Below are 16,560 nucleotides of genomic sequence, written 5' to 3'. Positions count from 1 at the left end.
ATCTGGTGATAGAAGTCTAGGTCACACTGATGGGGAGACGTGAGCTGGAAATTCTAGCTGCCTTTAGAAACTGAAAAGGCTGTGGAAACAGATTTTCCCTACTGCTTCAAGCCACGGAGATCCACGTTAGACTCCAGACTTCCAGAGCTGTTAGAGAACATATTTGTGTTTTAACACAGGTGCCAGTAAAGTATCCTGAGCATATCAGGAATAAATGGAACTATCCCATTTCCTGAATGAGGAGACAGAGGCTAAGCCAAGGGCTGTGTCACAAAGGAAGAAGTGGCAGAACCTGTATTCAAGATCAGTGTCCTTTTCAGTAATCCTCAGATGCCTCTGGGAGGCACTGCAGTCTTCACAGCTGGATGGGGAACCCCAGTGGCCGGGTGATGCCCACCTCAAGGACCTTCCCTTCCACTAAACAGGCTGTGCTGGCCTCTGCTGGGTAGAGTGGCAAGGACAGGGAAGGTAGACTCCGGCGTGGGCTCCCTCCTTGGCTGGTCAGTGCCAAATGCCCTTGGAGGACCTGCACGTGGAGCCCAGGTGTGAACCATGCTAGAAAAGCAACGTGCACGTCACCAGATGCCCCTCTGACAATGTTTCACTTGGACACGCAGTAAACGGCCATCCCTCCCCTTTGCGCCTGCCTCTGCTTCTTCCCAAGAAGCATGGAGGGAAGAAACAATCTAAGACGAATGACTTCATGATTTCCTTAGCATAGCTCCTTTTCTGTTTGTTTCAGTTGTGTCAAAATGTGTTTCCGATTTATGGAAGATAATTTAATTTAAGCTGCAGGATTGCCCAGATTTCTTTTGACAAATTCAATGTAGAGTTCAAGATGATAAACCCATAACTTGGCCCGGAGCCTTGGCCCCCTCTCCCTGTCTGATCTTTGGCAATGCTCTGTGCTGGAGTATTAAGGTTTCAATTATGGATGAGTGTTTTATGCAGAACAAGTTCCAGAAAAATTCCTCAATCACACTTTATGTGCTTGGAGCCTGGAGTATTTAAAGAGCAAGAATCTGGGTTAGACTTTTAGGTTTTCTATTGACTGACTGATGCTTTAGGAAGTTCACTTAAGCTCTTAGGCCTCAATACCCTTTACCTTCTAAAGTGACGTTAAAATACCTGTCCCTCAAAGTTAATGTAAAGATGAAGAAGTGTATGTGAAGGGCTGGGCACCTCAAGAGCTACTCAGTAAACCTTAGCTGCCTGCTGTGTAGCGTAATAGGTCTCTATAAATTTAATGCATTTGTGGCATGTAGAGCACTGTATAGTACTTTTACCATTATTACATATATTAACATCTATAACTATGAATTTCAATTATAGATAATTATATATAAATACTATATACAAACCAGGCCTATGAACAGATATTATATAGCTATTACAGATATCATATACAGCATATATAGACAAAATACTACATACAATCCATACCTATAGAGATATTATATATAACCTATATGAAGACACAACACTATAATAACCCATATCTATATATCTTATAGAGAGACATAAAGTAATTATTGTATATAAAAACCTATATCTAAAATATTTATCTTCAGTCATTTATACCCCTCTACACAGTAATCCATACAATCAGCTGCAGCCTTCCCACCATGTAAATGATGCAAGATGACCACCAAGGGGGCCTGGGTTCAGGAGGACGGCTTCGTTCCTCAGCCTTTCACCACCGGACCATCTTCCCGAGCTTGTCTCTGGAGGGTGCCTGATCACTGTGACCTGTGGCCGGACCTCAGCCCTTGGACCCTTGATCCTGTTCACCTTCTGGAAACCCTCTCATTTCTAACTCGCTTGTGGGACCCCAAAGCTCCTGGTTTTCCTTCTTCTCTGGGCAGATTTCCTTCCTTGCCCTGACTTTGCCTCCGCCTCACTCCGGTGGATGGTGGATCCCATCCTCTCACAGGTCTCTCCACTCATTTTGTATTCAAAGCCCCCTGCTTCTATGGGGGACCCTGGTCCTCATTGCCATCTCCAAGGCCGATTACTTAGGTTAAAATCTTCCCCTCTCAGCTGATGTTGGCTTGACTCTCTCTAGAAGCCCCAAGCAGCAGGCAGAACCGGAAACAGGAGGATGGTGACAGAGGCAAGGACCACATGTCAGAGGGGCGGGAGGGCTGTCTGTTCAAAGGCTGAGAGCCCCAGGACAGGAAAGATGGGAGGTCAAGCCACAAGACAGGTGGGCATGTCGGCCATGAATGCCATGCTGAGGTCAGTAGAGGATGATGGAAGATTTGCAAGAAGTGCCAGGATCCACCCAGTACCCTTCTCAGAAAGTATAAGAACCCCATCCATCCAGATGCTCAATAAAAACATACTGCCTTAAATTCCATAAACAACTGTTTTGCCCAAAACTAAACCCATATGGGAATCTAACCCTCAGGAACATTCCTTGTTGACATTACACGGGCAGGACACTGATGTACCTGAAAAGATGACCATTATTCCTTTTGTTTCAGGATGGTACCTTCTTGGTCCGAGACCATTCCACAAAATCCAAGGCAGAGCCCTATGTTCTGGTGGTGTTTTATGGGAACAAAGTCTACAATGTGAAAATCCGCTTCCTGGAGAAGAGTCAGCAGTTCGCACTGGGGACCGGGCTCCGAGGAGATGAGGTGCGTGCACCCGACCTGGGGCCCTTGCCCAGGCTGGCAGCAGCAAATACAGGTAGAGTCTGGAGGATGCTGCATCCCCGGCGCCCTGAATGAGCGCATGGTGAGTGAGCAGACCAGTGCACGTGCCCGCCACACCCAGCCACGGCGAGAACGCCTGCTTCAAAACCAAGAGACGAGGGGCCAGTTCTCACCTTGGTGAGGACTGGCCAGTGGATGAAGGCCAAACACCCAACAGTGCAGGGACACACGAGTCTCACCACAAATGTTAGTTACTATATTTTCATTATTTTTAATGAGTCCTTTTAATAACTAGAATATCATACCTCTCTGATGAACACAGATTGTGCATGGACTTGCCAGCTCTGATTCTCTTTATCCTTCTCCATCTCTTCCAGCCCATAGAAATTTCTCATTTTTAAGAAAAGCATTCTATGATTTATAAATGCTTGGGATAAAAGGCTCCTCTTCCTTAGAGAATACAGGATGTGGATGTCATGTGGCTTATGCGTGCCAGGGACCATTTAATTTGATCTTTCGTGTGGTCCTTGAAAAGCCGTGGGAAGGACACATTGGTCAGTCCCCTTTGCTGGTGAGGAAACTGAGTCTGTAACAAAGTTGCAGCTGTTTGGGGGGCAGGCCCTCTTTGGTCTGCTGGGGGAGAGATGAGGCCAAGCGGCTGTGTGGTTAGATGCTCTTGGAGTTAGGCTGTCAGCTGTTCACCAACAGCCTTTGCAAAGAGGAGCTCCCAACAAAGGCAGCCCATAGATCCAACCCTCGGCTTCCAGATGAGCTACTCCAATTATGGCCACCAAGGACCCTTAGGAACCCAATGCCTATTTAAAAAAAAAAAAAAAAAACCCTTTTTGATGAATCCATAATTTTCTGTCCTTTGTGTCCTCTAAACATGGGTTTCCTTTTCACGTATTTGCTGACCTCCTCCTTGCATTTGCTCTGCATTGGCACCACTCTGAGCAGTGAATAACCATTAACTAACTTGATCCACAGAGTCTTTAGAGCACCCTTGGAGCCAGGTGCAGCTGACACCTCCATTTAACAGATGGTGAAACCAAAGCACAGAAATGTTAAGTAACTGGCTCAAGGTCATGGCTAATAAACAGTAACACTGGGAGTCAATATAATCGGAAAAAAAAAATGGCTTCCTCATAAGGTCACAGATAACATCAAGACCTACCCATTTGAAAACAGCCCAGAACAAGTAAGTTAACGATAGTTAGTTAACACTTACATGGCGCTCACCGTTTGCTGGACACTGGGTGAGAAAATGCAATTATCCTCCTTGAGAGAAGCTGTCCCCTGGCCCTTTCAATCTGAGCCTTGGCCTTGCTGGGGAAGAAGCTCACATCTTCAAGGAAAGATAGATGGAGCAATGTGGTGTAGCAAGGCTCTGCTAAGTGCAAGACATCTGCAGGCTCCTGTATCTGTGCTCAGATGGCACTGTTACCACCTCTGCAGGAAAAGCATAATGAAAAATTCAAGGACAGTTACTAGTCACATGCTTTGTAGCTGTCCCCAAGCTCCAGCAGTACCAAACTCATGTCAGGCTTGTAGAGGCAGGTGCTTAATAAGCATCATCCAGTCCACCTGGTGTGATCCCTGAAAGCATTTCCTTAGGGCTGTGTGCCCCGGACGTAGGCAAGGACCATAAGGGCTGCAGGAGAAGTCTGATCAGGCCCCTGAGAGGCTCTGTCCGTCGGCACCCCTCAACAGCACGAAGGGTGTGCAAATCCTATAGGTCCCCAAATCAAACGCCTGAGCCACTCCACTTTGCTATGTATTAAGAAGCATGGGTCATGTAATTACCCGGATGCCTATAAATTCATTCTTGAATTCAGATTTAGTGATCATCTGTGGTGTTGGTTTTCCAAGGGTACTATTGTAAATTATCACAAACCGGGTGGCTTGAAACAAGAGAAATCTCTCTCCATTCTGGAGGCTAGAGAAAATCAAGGCATCAATGGGGAGATGATCCCTCCAGAGACTCCAGGGTGGGCTCCTTCCTCAACCCTGCAACTGCTGGCAACTGTGCCATCATCGGCTTCCGTGGCTTCTGGCCCCGCCCTCCCAGTCTCTGCCTGTGTTCACACTGAAGGCTCTGCTCCCGCTAAAGTCTCCCACCACTTCAGGAAACACAGGTTTACATCCGGGGCCCCAGACAACCTAGGATGAGCTCCTCTTCAAAAGATCCTTAATACTGGTTTTACCCAATAAAATTTAGATTAACCCTGTGAACATGAAAGTGATAGCCATCGACTCTGGGACAAGGACATGGACATGGGAAGGGGGGCGCCACTTGGCCCACTCTGCCCGTTTTCTTATCTATTGGCCAAACATTAATTTTATGCCTGCACCTTGCTAGACTCAGTGCTCCATCCTGGGAACAGACTAGAGAAAGGGAGAGTCCCTGCCACCCAGGGACACCGTGTTCACCTGTGCCTACCTATGCAGGCACCTAAGCAACAGTGAGACTGGTTCAGTACCTGTCCCGGCCAGCCAGGGAGGCACCTGCCCTAAGCAACCTGTGGAGCTTTACCTGCTGCTAAATGCCAACCCTTATCTAAGCTTTAAAAGTCCTGTTAGTCGGCATTCTGGGAAAGATGAAAAAAGACAGCGATTTCAATTACTGGTCCCTCGGCAAGTGATTACAAGTTTCTGAAAATTCAATGTTTACTTGAGAAATTAAATTTTAAAGACTAAGATGAACAATGAACCATGGGTTTATTTCTCACTACTCCTATCATTTTATTTCACCTCATCTCTCTTGGCCTTTCCCCCACCACCTGACACCCCTCCTCCTTTTATTTCCATGTGAGTATCTGATTTTTTTAGCAAGAAAAAATGAAACATGTATGATAAACACAATACAAAAGATAAACACAACAGAGCTAAACTTTAAGGTCCAATATTAAACCATGCCTGGCTTAATAAATATTATAGGCATGTGCCTGTAATCCCAACAACTCAGGAGGCAGAGGCAGGAGGATCACAAGATTGAGGTCAGTCTCAGCACCACATAAAAATAAAATAAAGATATTGTGTCCACCTAAAACTAAAAAAAAATATTTAAAAAATTTTTTTTAATCTAAAAAGTGCTGGGGATACTGCTCAGTGTAAATCAGCCTGATCCTCACTAGTAAAAAAAAAAAAAAAGAAACAATATCTAATATTAAGATGTTATTTACTGTCCCACTGAAAAAAATAATGATTTCATATAAAAGTAATAATTATAACCTTTTCTAAAAATCTCTTTGGGGGCAACATTTCAGTTGTGGCCATGTCACTAGAAGTCAATAATAAATGACAACCTGATTAACTGTACCTGCCTTGCTTCCTGCTACTTATTATAATTATGATGCCATATAAAATATTATTCATTTAGTAGATCATTAAAACAATTATTATTGAGTTCATTATTTGAGGGCAAGCCTAAGGAAAAGAGAAAACAGAAATTAAGTCTAAGTGTCTTGCACCCTCTCAGCCTTTGACAGTGTCTGTGGCAGAGTTTTCAGCTTGTCTCAGTCTGTTTGGGATGCTATAATAAAATCCTATAGAACTGGTAGCTTACAAACAACAAAAACTTCTTTCTCCCAGTTCCAGAGTCTGGGAAGTCTAAGGTCAAGGTAGATTCAGTGTCTGCCGAGGACTTACTTCCTAGTTCATAGATGGGGCCTTTTCACTCTGATCTCACATGATGGAAAGGTCTCTCTGGGATCTCTATAGTAAGGACATGAACCCCATTCACGAAGGTGCCATACTCATGACCTAATCACTTCCCCAAAGCCTCACTTCTTAATGCCATCACGTTGGGGGTGAGGATTTCAACATACCATACGAGTTCTCTCCTGTTCCCAGAAGAATGAAGCTCCATTCCTGCCCTGGCCCCCCAGCTCTGTGACTCTGAGGAAGTCTTCAGGAAAGATCATTCCACCTGTTCTGCTGGCCTCAGGGGCTTGCAGAGGACGATTGGGTGGAGGCAGAGAGAACGAGTCTTCCCAACTACCTTCAAACGTTGCCCTCAGGAACTCGTCCAAACCCACCCATCAGAATGTCTGCATAGTTCTGCACAAGTCTTCCCAGCACCCGTCCTTGTCTGTGCCCTGTAGGTCCTGCTTTTCATGTCTCAAAACCTTCGCTGTGACTTATTTAGGATCACTGATCACACAAAGCCTTTTTCAAGTCTCTACTCTGGACCCAACACCTCCTGGTTCCCCAAAACGTGAAATAACCTTACTTCCCATTGCATTGCTATAGCACTTTGTCTCTCCAGAAACTGAACTCGGCAGTCGCCTCCCTGTTTCATAAGAAGCCCAGGGAGGACAGCCAGACTGGCCAAGGACCAGTGGCCCTGTAGTTGTCACCACTCGTCTGTGCTAACTACAACTCCTGAGGACAAGAGGGCTGGCAGGAAGGAAAGCACCAGAAGTACTTCCCATCCTTTCCTGGGCTCCAGCTCTGTCCTCCCTTCTGGCTGGGCCCAGGTAGGGGTGAGGCTAGGAGGCAACAGAGGCGCCATGATACTTGCTACATAGTCAGCCCACCTGAGTCCTTCTGCCTGGGAAGGCTGCGACAGGAGGGTGGTCCTTGGTCAGCGGGTCTGAGTCCAGGAAAGGCTCTGTGGGAGGAAACATGAAGAGCTGTTTGGGCTCACTGGGGTCCCTGCGAACACCTTTGTCACCTCCTCTCACCTGCTCATCCTTACCACTCACCCTTCAAGACCTTCTTTGCCAAATCCTTAAAAAAAAAAAAAAATTGACTCTAACCTATCTTTATATATGAAAATTGTGAGACGAGGTACCCTTGTCCCTGAATAAAAGAGAGCACCTTAGCTGCAGTGTAACCAGACATAAAAATGTTAAAAACCATTACCTCTCCTTTGTGTGTTGCAGAAGTTTGATTCTGTGGAAGACATCATTGAATACTACCAGGATTTTCCTATTACACTCATTGATGGCAAAGATAAAACCGGAGCCCACAGGGAGCAGTGCTACCTCACCCAGCCGCTGACCCTCGCTGGACACTTCCCGCCTGGCTAGCCTGGTGCTTCTTCCTCCTTGTTCATTGAAGTCAATGTGTGTGTCGTTTTGCATTTATGTCAAAAGATTATTTTTTTGTGTATTTAGGGATGACTTTTTTGACTTTGTAAAAAAGAAAGTAAACGTTCTATGATGGATGGAAATTGGAAAGATCAAACATGATTTTGAAAGTTGAAACAGAAATATGTATAACATGCAAGAGGATAAAAACCAGGCTCTTACAAGTATTTTCTAAACAAAAACAACAATAAAAAATATCAACAGGGTATTATGCTCATGTTGCAGCAAAGATTGCAAGAAGGTATTGCTTAAAGACTTGCAGCTGGCCGGAGCATGACTAGATGAAATGAGGTTCCCAAACATGCCTCTCCACAGGGCGCTGAGCTGGCTTTTGTCTCAGAATTGCTTGGGGTTCGCACATTTACAATGTTCGGACAATTCTTTATGCTAAAAACGTTGGGGAATATTAGTTCTACTTTATTATTAATCCAGAAAATTCTTTTATAGGGATAAAATATGATATGAGAAACAAGAGCACTTGTGATTATCAGCTGAAGGACAGAAACTGCAAACATTTTGACTATGGTGTGAAACGTCCACAGGGCCAGTGCCTAGCAGGCTCTGTCTACCATAACTCTGAGACAAATAGAACTAGTAAATTCATAGTAAGGAGCTCAGACCACATCCCATTCCAACCTTAAGGTGAGCATATATCTGAGTGAAAAAAGAAATGTTTTTAAACAAATCCAATAATGGTTCAAAGATACGGAATCACTGTCCTCAAATTAGTGCTGATTCTTGCAGTGACATTGCATATCAAGACATTGTCTCCTCTCAAGACAAACAGGATTTAATGTGATTCCTGTTTTGCAATACAGATGAGGGAGTGAAGGTTCAAAGAGGTTATTGATCTCCCTCAATATAAGGATGAGCCCAGTGGGGTGTAGTGGAGCACACCTGTAATCCCAGTGGCTCCAGAGGCTGAGGCAGGTGGATCACAAGTTCAAAGCCAGCCTCAGCAACTTAGCAAAGTCCTAAGCAACTTAGTGAGACCCTGCCTCAAAAATTAAAAAAGACCCTGGGGATGTGGCTCAGGGTTCAATCTCTGGTACAAAAAAAAAAAAAAAAAAAAAAAAAATCAGTCCATAAAAGGGAAAAAAAATTAAATACAGTTATCTTAAAACAAAGAAATTCTTGAAGTAAGTTTTTAAAAAGGTACTTTGAAATCAAGGGAACACCATGACCTCAAAGTGTAAATGTAAACTTCATGGGGTGTTTATGGAACGGGAGCTCTAATGCAGAAGTAAAACCAAATGGGACTCAAAGGCAATAGAATCTTGTGAAAGCAATGTCCAGGGAAGTCTCTTCCCTAAACAGTAGGCAAAGAGCTCTCTGGGAAGAGCTCAGCATCCACCCAGACACTAACTCAGGTGCTCACCCTTACGAGGGCCTGGAAATGATGTGTCCAAGCTCCATCAGGAACGTGCAATGAGGAAGCTCCCGGTGGAGGTCCGTGAAGGGCAGAACAGAGAGACAGGGAGACCCCTGTGGCTGCTGCTGAGGAGGCAGAGAGGGAGAGAGCAAGTGCAGGAGAAGCAGAGCAAGACTGAGCAGCAGGTCAGGGACTCTTGGCCAGCCATGGCTCGACCCATGCCAAAGGCTGCCTATGAAGCAGAGCATCACATGGGCAGAAGTGGCCGGGGCTCGGTGCCTCCCCATGCCATCTTTGCCCAGTTCCCTGGAAGAAAACATACCTCCAGGTCCTGTGGCAGACCCAGAGGGGCCACTCAGGGAGGCTGTCAGATTGTAACTGTTTTTGATTCTGACAACCGACAGTTCTCTAAGGAGGACAGGGCAGATATTCCTAACACGTTTTATAATTGAGGAAATTGTCCTTCCTTGGCCAAAATCTTACAATGATATAGTTGTGACTGGAGCCAAGGTTCTCATAGGTGATTCTGTTCATTTTGCCTGCTTTATTGTTTTTTGGAAATTCAATATATGGGCTTGGCATGTCCACATTCCAGTATTTAACCCTCTTCAACCCTGACTCATTTTCAGTGTAAAGAGCCACTTGATACTCAGCCTCAGTAGAGCAGTAGGATTGAGGCTGTGTCTGAGTATAGCATCGGTGCAGTTGCTGTTTCTTTCAGACTAAATAATCCCCATTCTGAACCTTTCTCTCTGTCACCTTGGTGAAGAATTGTCGCAGCACTGATTTGCATACCACATGTGTGTTCTCTGGGAGGCACTACTGTGGAGTTGGAAACAAAGGTGTGAATAAGTGATTCCAGGCAACAAGTGTGCAAATAAATAAGTCAAATCTAAACTGGTTTCCTATGACTCTGTGTGTTTCTATTGTAACAATTACCACTGAGAGTTTGTGTGCTGAGGCCAACATTAAATATTTTAATGAATCTCCCGATGGCTTTGAAAAGTCCTCAACCAGGAAATTATAAATTTCCCTCAATTTATTTCATAGAAAACTTCCCTTCTTGGTGTGGGTGTAAAAGAGAGAATAACTGCATCATAGTTGTAATTAATTAAATCTGGGCTAATTACTATAGAATAATCAAATTTCCCCATTGGCAAATAGAGCCCATATCATACATATGTGTATCATGCAGTGCACATTTTATGATAGCCTAGGTTGTATATGATTAGCATTATATTTGTTTATCTCTTTTTATCCTTGATAATATTTGTTCTAGCTAAGCATATTTACTTCTTTTGAGCAGTTGTGATATATAGCTGAGCTAACTTAAATGAAAGCAAATATGTAATTAAATATTCTATTATTCTCTGGAACTGAGTATGGAAAAAGGGAATTTAAAATGTACTTTAATTTTCTTTGTTTCATTTCCCATTACCCCTAGAGCCCTTTTGAAATCATATTTAATACAGATATAGAAAAAAAAACTTCTAGAACAATTATTGACATATGAGCACTATGCTGGATTTGGGGGATAAAAATGAAAAAAGAGACAATTCCTCTGAGAGTTACAGCCAGGCAGGAGCTTCATGCGTAAGGAACATCTTAACAGGTGTGAGATGATATCTCATTGTGACTCTGATTTGCATTTACCTGATAATTAGTAACATTGAGCATCATTTTATATACCTGTTGTCCATTATCAAAATACAAAAGATACCAGTTTTCTCTATATCAATTATACCTCAATAAAGCTGTTTTTTAAAGACACATGTGTTACAAAAATCATCTGGTACATAATAACAGATGTGGCAGCTCTATTCTCTCTCCTGCACCATCAGGGTATTGGTGGGCAGGAACATGACTCATGGAGAATGTGGTCAGGGAAGGGCTCCCAGAAATGTTCCCAAAGGGACTTGGAGGGTACCCTAGACCATGACTTCAGAAGTCCCTTGTCAGGCTAATGTTGAGTACTCTTGTGTCAGAGGTACGGTTCCAGGTCCTTGGAATCAAGTTGCAACCACCTGTTGAAGAGGTTAGTGAAGATGGTAGACAGCATCCTAGGGGAAAGACAGATGATGCAGTCAGTGGCTCACCATCCAGAATAAACCACAGTCACGTCTCGACTTCAAATCATCAACAAAAATATGTTCTGTGTGAATCAAAAAGCCAAAAGCAAAGTTGAAATTGAGTCTTGTATTTTCATCTAATAAATTTTATGACTTTGGGATAAGGAAAGAATTCTTAAACAAGATGAAAACATACATCACAAAGGGAAAGGTAGATTAATTACAATAAAATTGTAATTGTTTACAAAAGTTTGACCTAATCAAAAAGCAATTAACCTAACATGTATGAGCAAAGGCATTAACAAGTAATTCACAAACTGAGTCAGACAACTCCCAACTCTTCAAGTTAAGACATCAGCCTTGGTATCTGTGTTATCTATCAAAACTGGACAGATGGAGTTATCAATGTCAGCTGTGTAGGAGGAAATTTGATAAGAAACAAGCTGAATTCCAATACAAAAATCTGAAAAGGATTGGGATTTAGCATCACTATTTACCCTCGAAGACTGGTAAAAGAACTGTAGTAAAAAGAGGAGCTTTTATTGACAGTCATGATAAAAATCCACTACAATCAACACATCCCTCCCCCAGAAACTGGGGTTTAGTCAACCAGGTTACCTTTTGTGGCCATTGAGAGAAAAGACTTCCAGGAAGAGCAATAGAAGGATCACCATAAACCGAGAGAATAGAGCAATTGTGCTGCAGATGCTAACACTGCGCTGGTCCCCAACACAAGAGCCAGACCCGCCTCATCAGGCCACAGGAGAGTCCCACCCACACACACACATTTAATCCCACATCTTTGTACCTCAACCTTAAATAGGAACAGTCAAAACCTTGCAGGAAACTACTAATATGAACAGCATCAAATAAAAACTACAACCAGAAAGAGGCAAAACAATTCAAAGGGAGAGATAAAATATGGGATGACTAGAACTGCGAAGTGCACTTAGTGTCATCAGAGACATGGGATGTGGAATCCATGAAATGGGAATAGAATGCTATTTAAATCAATATTTAAAATTTTAAAAATGTGAGAACACCAGTGGAAAAAGAGGACAGAACCATATGAATGTTGGAAATTTTAACACACAACTGGCAGGAACTGATAAGGGAAGAAAACAAATAACCTACCAGACCTCATTCACTTACAGGCCAGTTTTCAAAACAAATATAAAATAAAGATTTTTTTCCTAGTCCACATAGTACATTCACTAAGAAGCACCACCTCCCAAGACATAAAACAACTTTCAGTAAATTTTAAAGAACTGAAAAAAAAAATGTAGATTACATCCTTTGAACAACAAAAAAAGAAAATTAAATCATAAATAGCAAGATGTCTACAAAAATCTTCAAATATTTGGAAATTAAACAACACATTTCTAAATGACTCAGTCAAGAAAGCAAAAGGGAAGTTTAAAAATGTCCCAATGGATAATTAAATGTCACATTCCAAAATCTGAGGAATGCAGTAATCTTAAATAATAAATACTTAATGTAAGCATTTATAGTTTGATAGATTTAAATGCTTGTATTGGGAAAGGAAGGCTTAAAATTAAGTATCTTAGTTTCTACAGCCAAAAAGAAAGAATAAATTAAGCTCAAAGGAAGTAAAATCATAAAATTGAGAAGCAAATCATAAAAATGAGAGCAGAAATAAAAAATAAACAATAAGGAAAACCAAGAAAGTCAAAAGCCAATACTTGAAAAAGATTAAGAAATCAATAAACTGGCTACAGCAGTCAAAAATATAAGCAAACAACACAGAAACTACCAACATGGAGTAAAAGAAGGGACAACACAACAGATCCCACAGGCACTGATGAGATACTAAAGGAATATCAGAAGCACCTTTATTCCAATGAGTCAGAACATACTTTCACAGATATAAGAAGAAATAGAACATCTGAATAGCCCCTTATCTTTAAAAGAAATTAGAAGTTTTCCCACAAAAGGAAAGCTCTAGACCAAGAAGGATCCTCTCAACATTTTTTTTTTTTAAGAATAATACTAAATGTGAAAACCTTTTTCAGAGGGCTGGGGTTGTAGCTCAGTGCTTGCCAAGCATGTGTGAGACACTGGGTTGAATTCACAGCACCATATATAAATAAGCAAAATAAAGATCCATTGACAACTAAATTTTTTTTTTTTTTTTAAGAGCCAGATCCGCCTCATCAGGCCACAGGAGAGTCACACACACACACACACACACACACACACACACACACACGCACACACACACACACACACATTTAATCCCACATCTTTGTACCTCAATCTTAAATAGGAACAATCAAAACCTTGGAGGAAACTACTAATATGAACAGCATCAAATAAAAACTACAACCAGAAAAAGGCAAAAGAACTCAAAGGGAGAAACTAGAGAAAGAGGGAACACTTCCCAACTCTTCTTATAAGATTGGTTTTAATACCAATTATAAATAAATAAACAAGTATGATAAAATATTTAAAAATACAATTATAGATTAATATGACTGACAAACATACAAAAATGCCTAACAAAAAATTAGTGAATTCATGGGAAGAAAAGATACTAACTTGGAATTGAGTGTAGACTATAAGATTAAAGACAAAAAGAATGGAACCAAGCATTCTACTCCAATTGTTGAAGCCACCCTTCATGGGGGCTTCCGTGTACCTGTACACTTGGGCTGAACAAATGGGTAGATGGATGGCCAGTGGCAAGAGCTGGCTTTTGCTATTGGAACAGGAGAGTATAGATAAGCAAGGAGATGAGACCAGAATGGCCCACGTGACACTGCATTAGAGTTGGAAACATCAGGATGAATTCACGTTTACCTTTGTGATGCTATAACAAAACACCAGACATAAGGTCATGTAAAAATGACGCAATTTATTTCTCCCTTTCTGGAGGCTAAGAAGTCCAAGATCAAGGCACTGGCAGTTTTATTGTCTGGTCAGTTCTGCTTCCAACTTTTCTCCTTAACTGTTGTGGCCTCTGACGGGTGGAACGCTGAGTACTCAGTTGGTAGAAGGCAGAGTGGCAGAAGGCCTGAAGAATGTGTGCACCCTCTTTTATAAGAGCTACAATCCCATTCTCACGGAGGAGTCCTAGAGGCCTAATCACCCCTCCTCTTAATACTATCTCATTGGCAACCCCTGAATTTTGGAGGAAGCATCCTAATCCCAGCAATGTGTATACACATTAGTGTGCACACATTCCAAAACTCTGTGCATTTGGAGAGGTTAGAAGCAATGATGCCCCAGACAGCACCCAGCAGACAGCACCTGAACCAGGTGATCGAGCTTAGATCATGGCAGCAAGTCGTGTTGAGGGCATACACCCTTGATACAACACGTGAGCAGGACACCCTCCACACGGCTGCCCCCAAACACCCATGACCACCCTCTGGTCATGAGAACGACATCAGACAGATGCAAAGTGAGGGACAGGGATGTTCCCCAAAATGCCTGATCATTCTTCCTCAAAACTGTCAGTGTCAGACCAAACAAGCGAAGTCTGAGCCAGGAAACACAGAGAGACCAAGGGGCAGAAGGTGGGAGGAAGAGAAGTCCAGGGAGTGATAAGGCCAAATTGTTACATTGTGTATTGTGCGCAGTTAGAATATGTAACAACAATTCCCATCAGAATGTACAACTATACTGCACCAATTAAAAAATGCGTGAGCAGGGGAGCCATTGTAACTAAAAAATACTAGAAAATCCACAAATATAAAATTGAAGATCTAATAAAGGCAGTGATACAAGTTAACAAGAGAAGGGTAGTTTATTTAACTAAACATTTTCAGAACAACTGAGTATCAAAAGTGTGAGAAGGAAGGGAGTGTTCCTTTCTCCCATACAAAAGTCATTTACATGAAAAATCACACATTTAAAGGTAAAATACAACATGAGCAACACAGAAGAAAACCTAAGAAAATGTTGGATGCCTCTGGCACTCGTAGCAGTGATGGGCGTGCTGCAGACTTCTGAACCAGACAGGAAACTCAGAAACCAAGGGAAGTGAAGAACACTGGATTATGTAAACACTGAAAATTCAACATGTAACACAATAAGCAAAGTCGGAAGATAAAAAATGAGCTGTGGAAAGTATTTGAAATTTGAATGTCAGATAAACGGCTCTTTTACAGGACACAAAAGTGATTTCTGTAAACTGATACAATAAGAACAAAGAGTCCAGTTGAGAAATCCTTAAAGGATAAAAATAGTCATTTTATATGAGAGGAAATCCTGATGCTCATAGAACATGAGAGGAGCTCCACCTCACGATTACCAGGGGAGCACCAACTAAAGTGACAGCAGGTACCGTGGTTCACCCAACAGGCAAAGGAAAGTTCAGATTCTAACACCCAATGCAAGAGGAGGGTGAGGGGCAGATGGGATGGGTGACCCCATAGCGTTTGCACAACAGTAGACACTGGAATTACTGCAATAGTTACAAAATTAATCTGGCAAACTCTGTTAACATTAGCATATATGTTTCATTTACTCATCATTTCTAGCTCTGCAATTTATCCTGCAGAATGAATTACTATAAAATTTAAAACTTATTTACTAAGAGAAAGTATACAGGTAAAGGATGTTTATGGAAGCATTGTCTTCCAAGTGAAAAGACAAAAACTCAAAAGAAAATTTTTAATAAAAGGATGGATATCTATCCTTGCTGTGGAATATTATGCTTTATGATATTATGCGATGCTTCAGCACTGCACCAATTTTCCCACTGGGATTATTATGTTCAGTGAAAAAAAATCACCTTAGGACAAATGAGTGTAGAATTATTCTGTATATAAAAAGAGCTGAATGTGCGTTTGGCTAATTTTTTTTTTTTTTTTTTACAGCAGAGTTACATAAGAATATACTAGATGAGCAGTCACAAAAAAGTCAAGTCAAAATGGTTAAGACAACCAAATGTAAGAACTGAAGTCACAAAACTCTTAGAAGACAACACAGGGTAAAAGCTCCCTGACATTGGCCTTGACAATATATATACTTTTTAATACCATACCAAAAGCTCATGCTACCAAAGCAAAAATAAGTAATCAGGGATATATCAAGCTTCTGCATTAGCAAAACAAACAGGAAATGGATGGACTGGGAAAAAATATTTGAAAAACATATATCTAATAAAGGGTATAAAGAACTCATGCAGTTCAGTAACAAAACAAACAAACAACAACAACAACAAATAACCCAACACATTTCTCCAAAGAAGACATCCAAAATTCTGACAGGAATGATGAAGAGGTACCAATACTTCCCATCATCAGGTAAATGCAAAGTCAAACCACACTGAGATATAACCTCATACTCCCTAGAATGGATATTATTACAAACATAAGAGATAGCAAACGTCAGTGATG

The 16,560-nt window shown here is 41.8% G+C and overlaps 1 protein-coding gene across 1 annotated transcript in view; it reads left to right on the top strand.

The window, feature by feature from the left end:
- Clnk (cytokine dependent hematopoietic cell linker) overlaps nt 1-10,022 on the top strand; it is a 169,013-nt gene extending 158,991 nt beyond the window's left edge. The window contains exons 19-20 of the mRNA XM_034635913.2: nt 2,487-2,642; nt 7,547-10,022. Of these exons, the coding sequence (XP_034491804.2) occupies nt 2,487-2,642; nt 7,547-7,693 (303 nt within the window). The 3' untranslated portion in view covers nt 7,694-10,022. The remainder of the gene's footprint in view (nt 1-2,486; nt 2,643-7,546) is intronic.
- The last annotated feature ends 6,538 nt before the right edge of the window (nt 10,023-16,560 follow it).

Source organism: Marmota flaviventris, chromosome 7 (genome assembly GCF_047511675.1).
Source record: "Marmota flaviventris isolate mMarFla1 chromosome 7, mMarFla1.hap1, whole genome shotgun sequence".
Classification (NCBI taxonomy): Eukaryota; Metazoa; Chordata; class Mammalia; order Rodentia; family Sciuridae; genus Marmota; species Marmota flaviventris.
The sequence above is the reverse complement of the archived record's forward strand: the minus strand, read 5'-3'. Positions and strand labels throughout refer to the sequence as shown.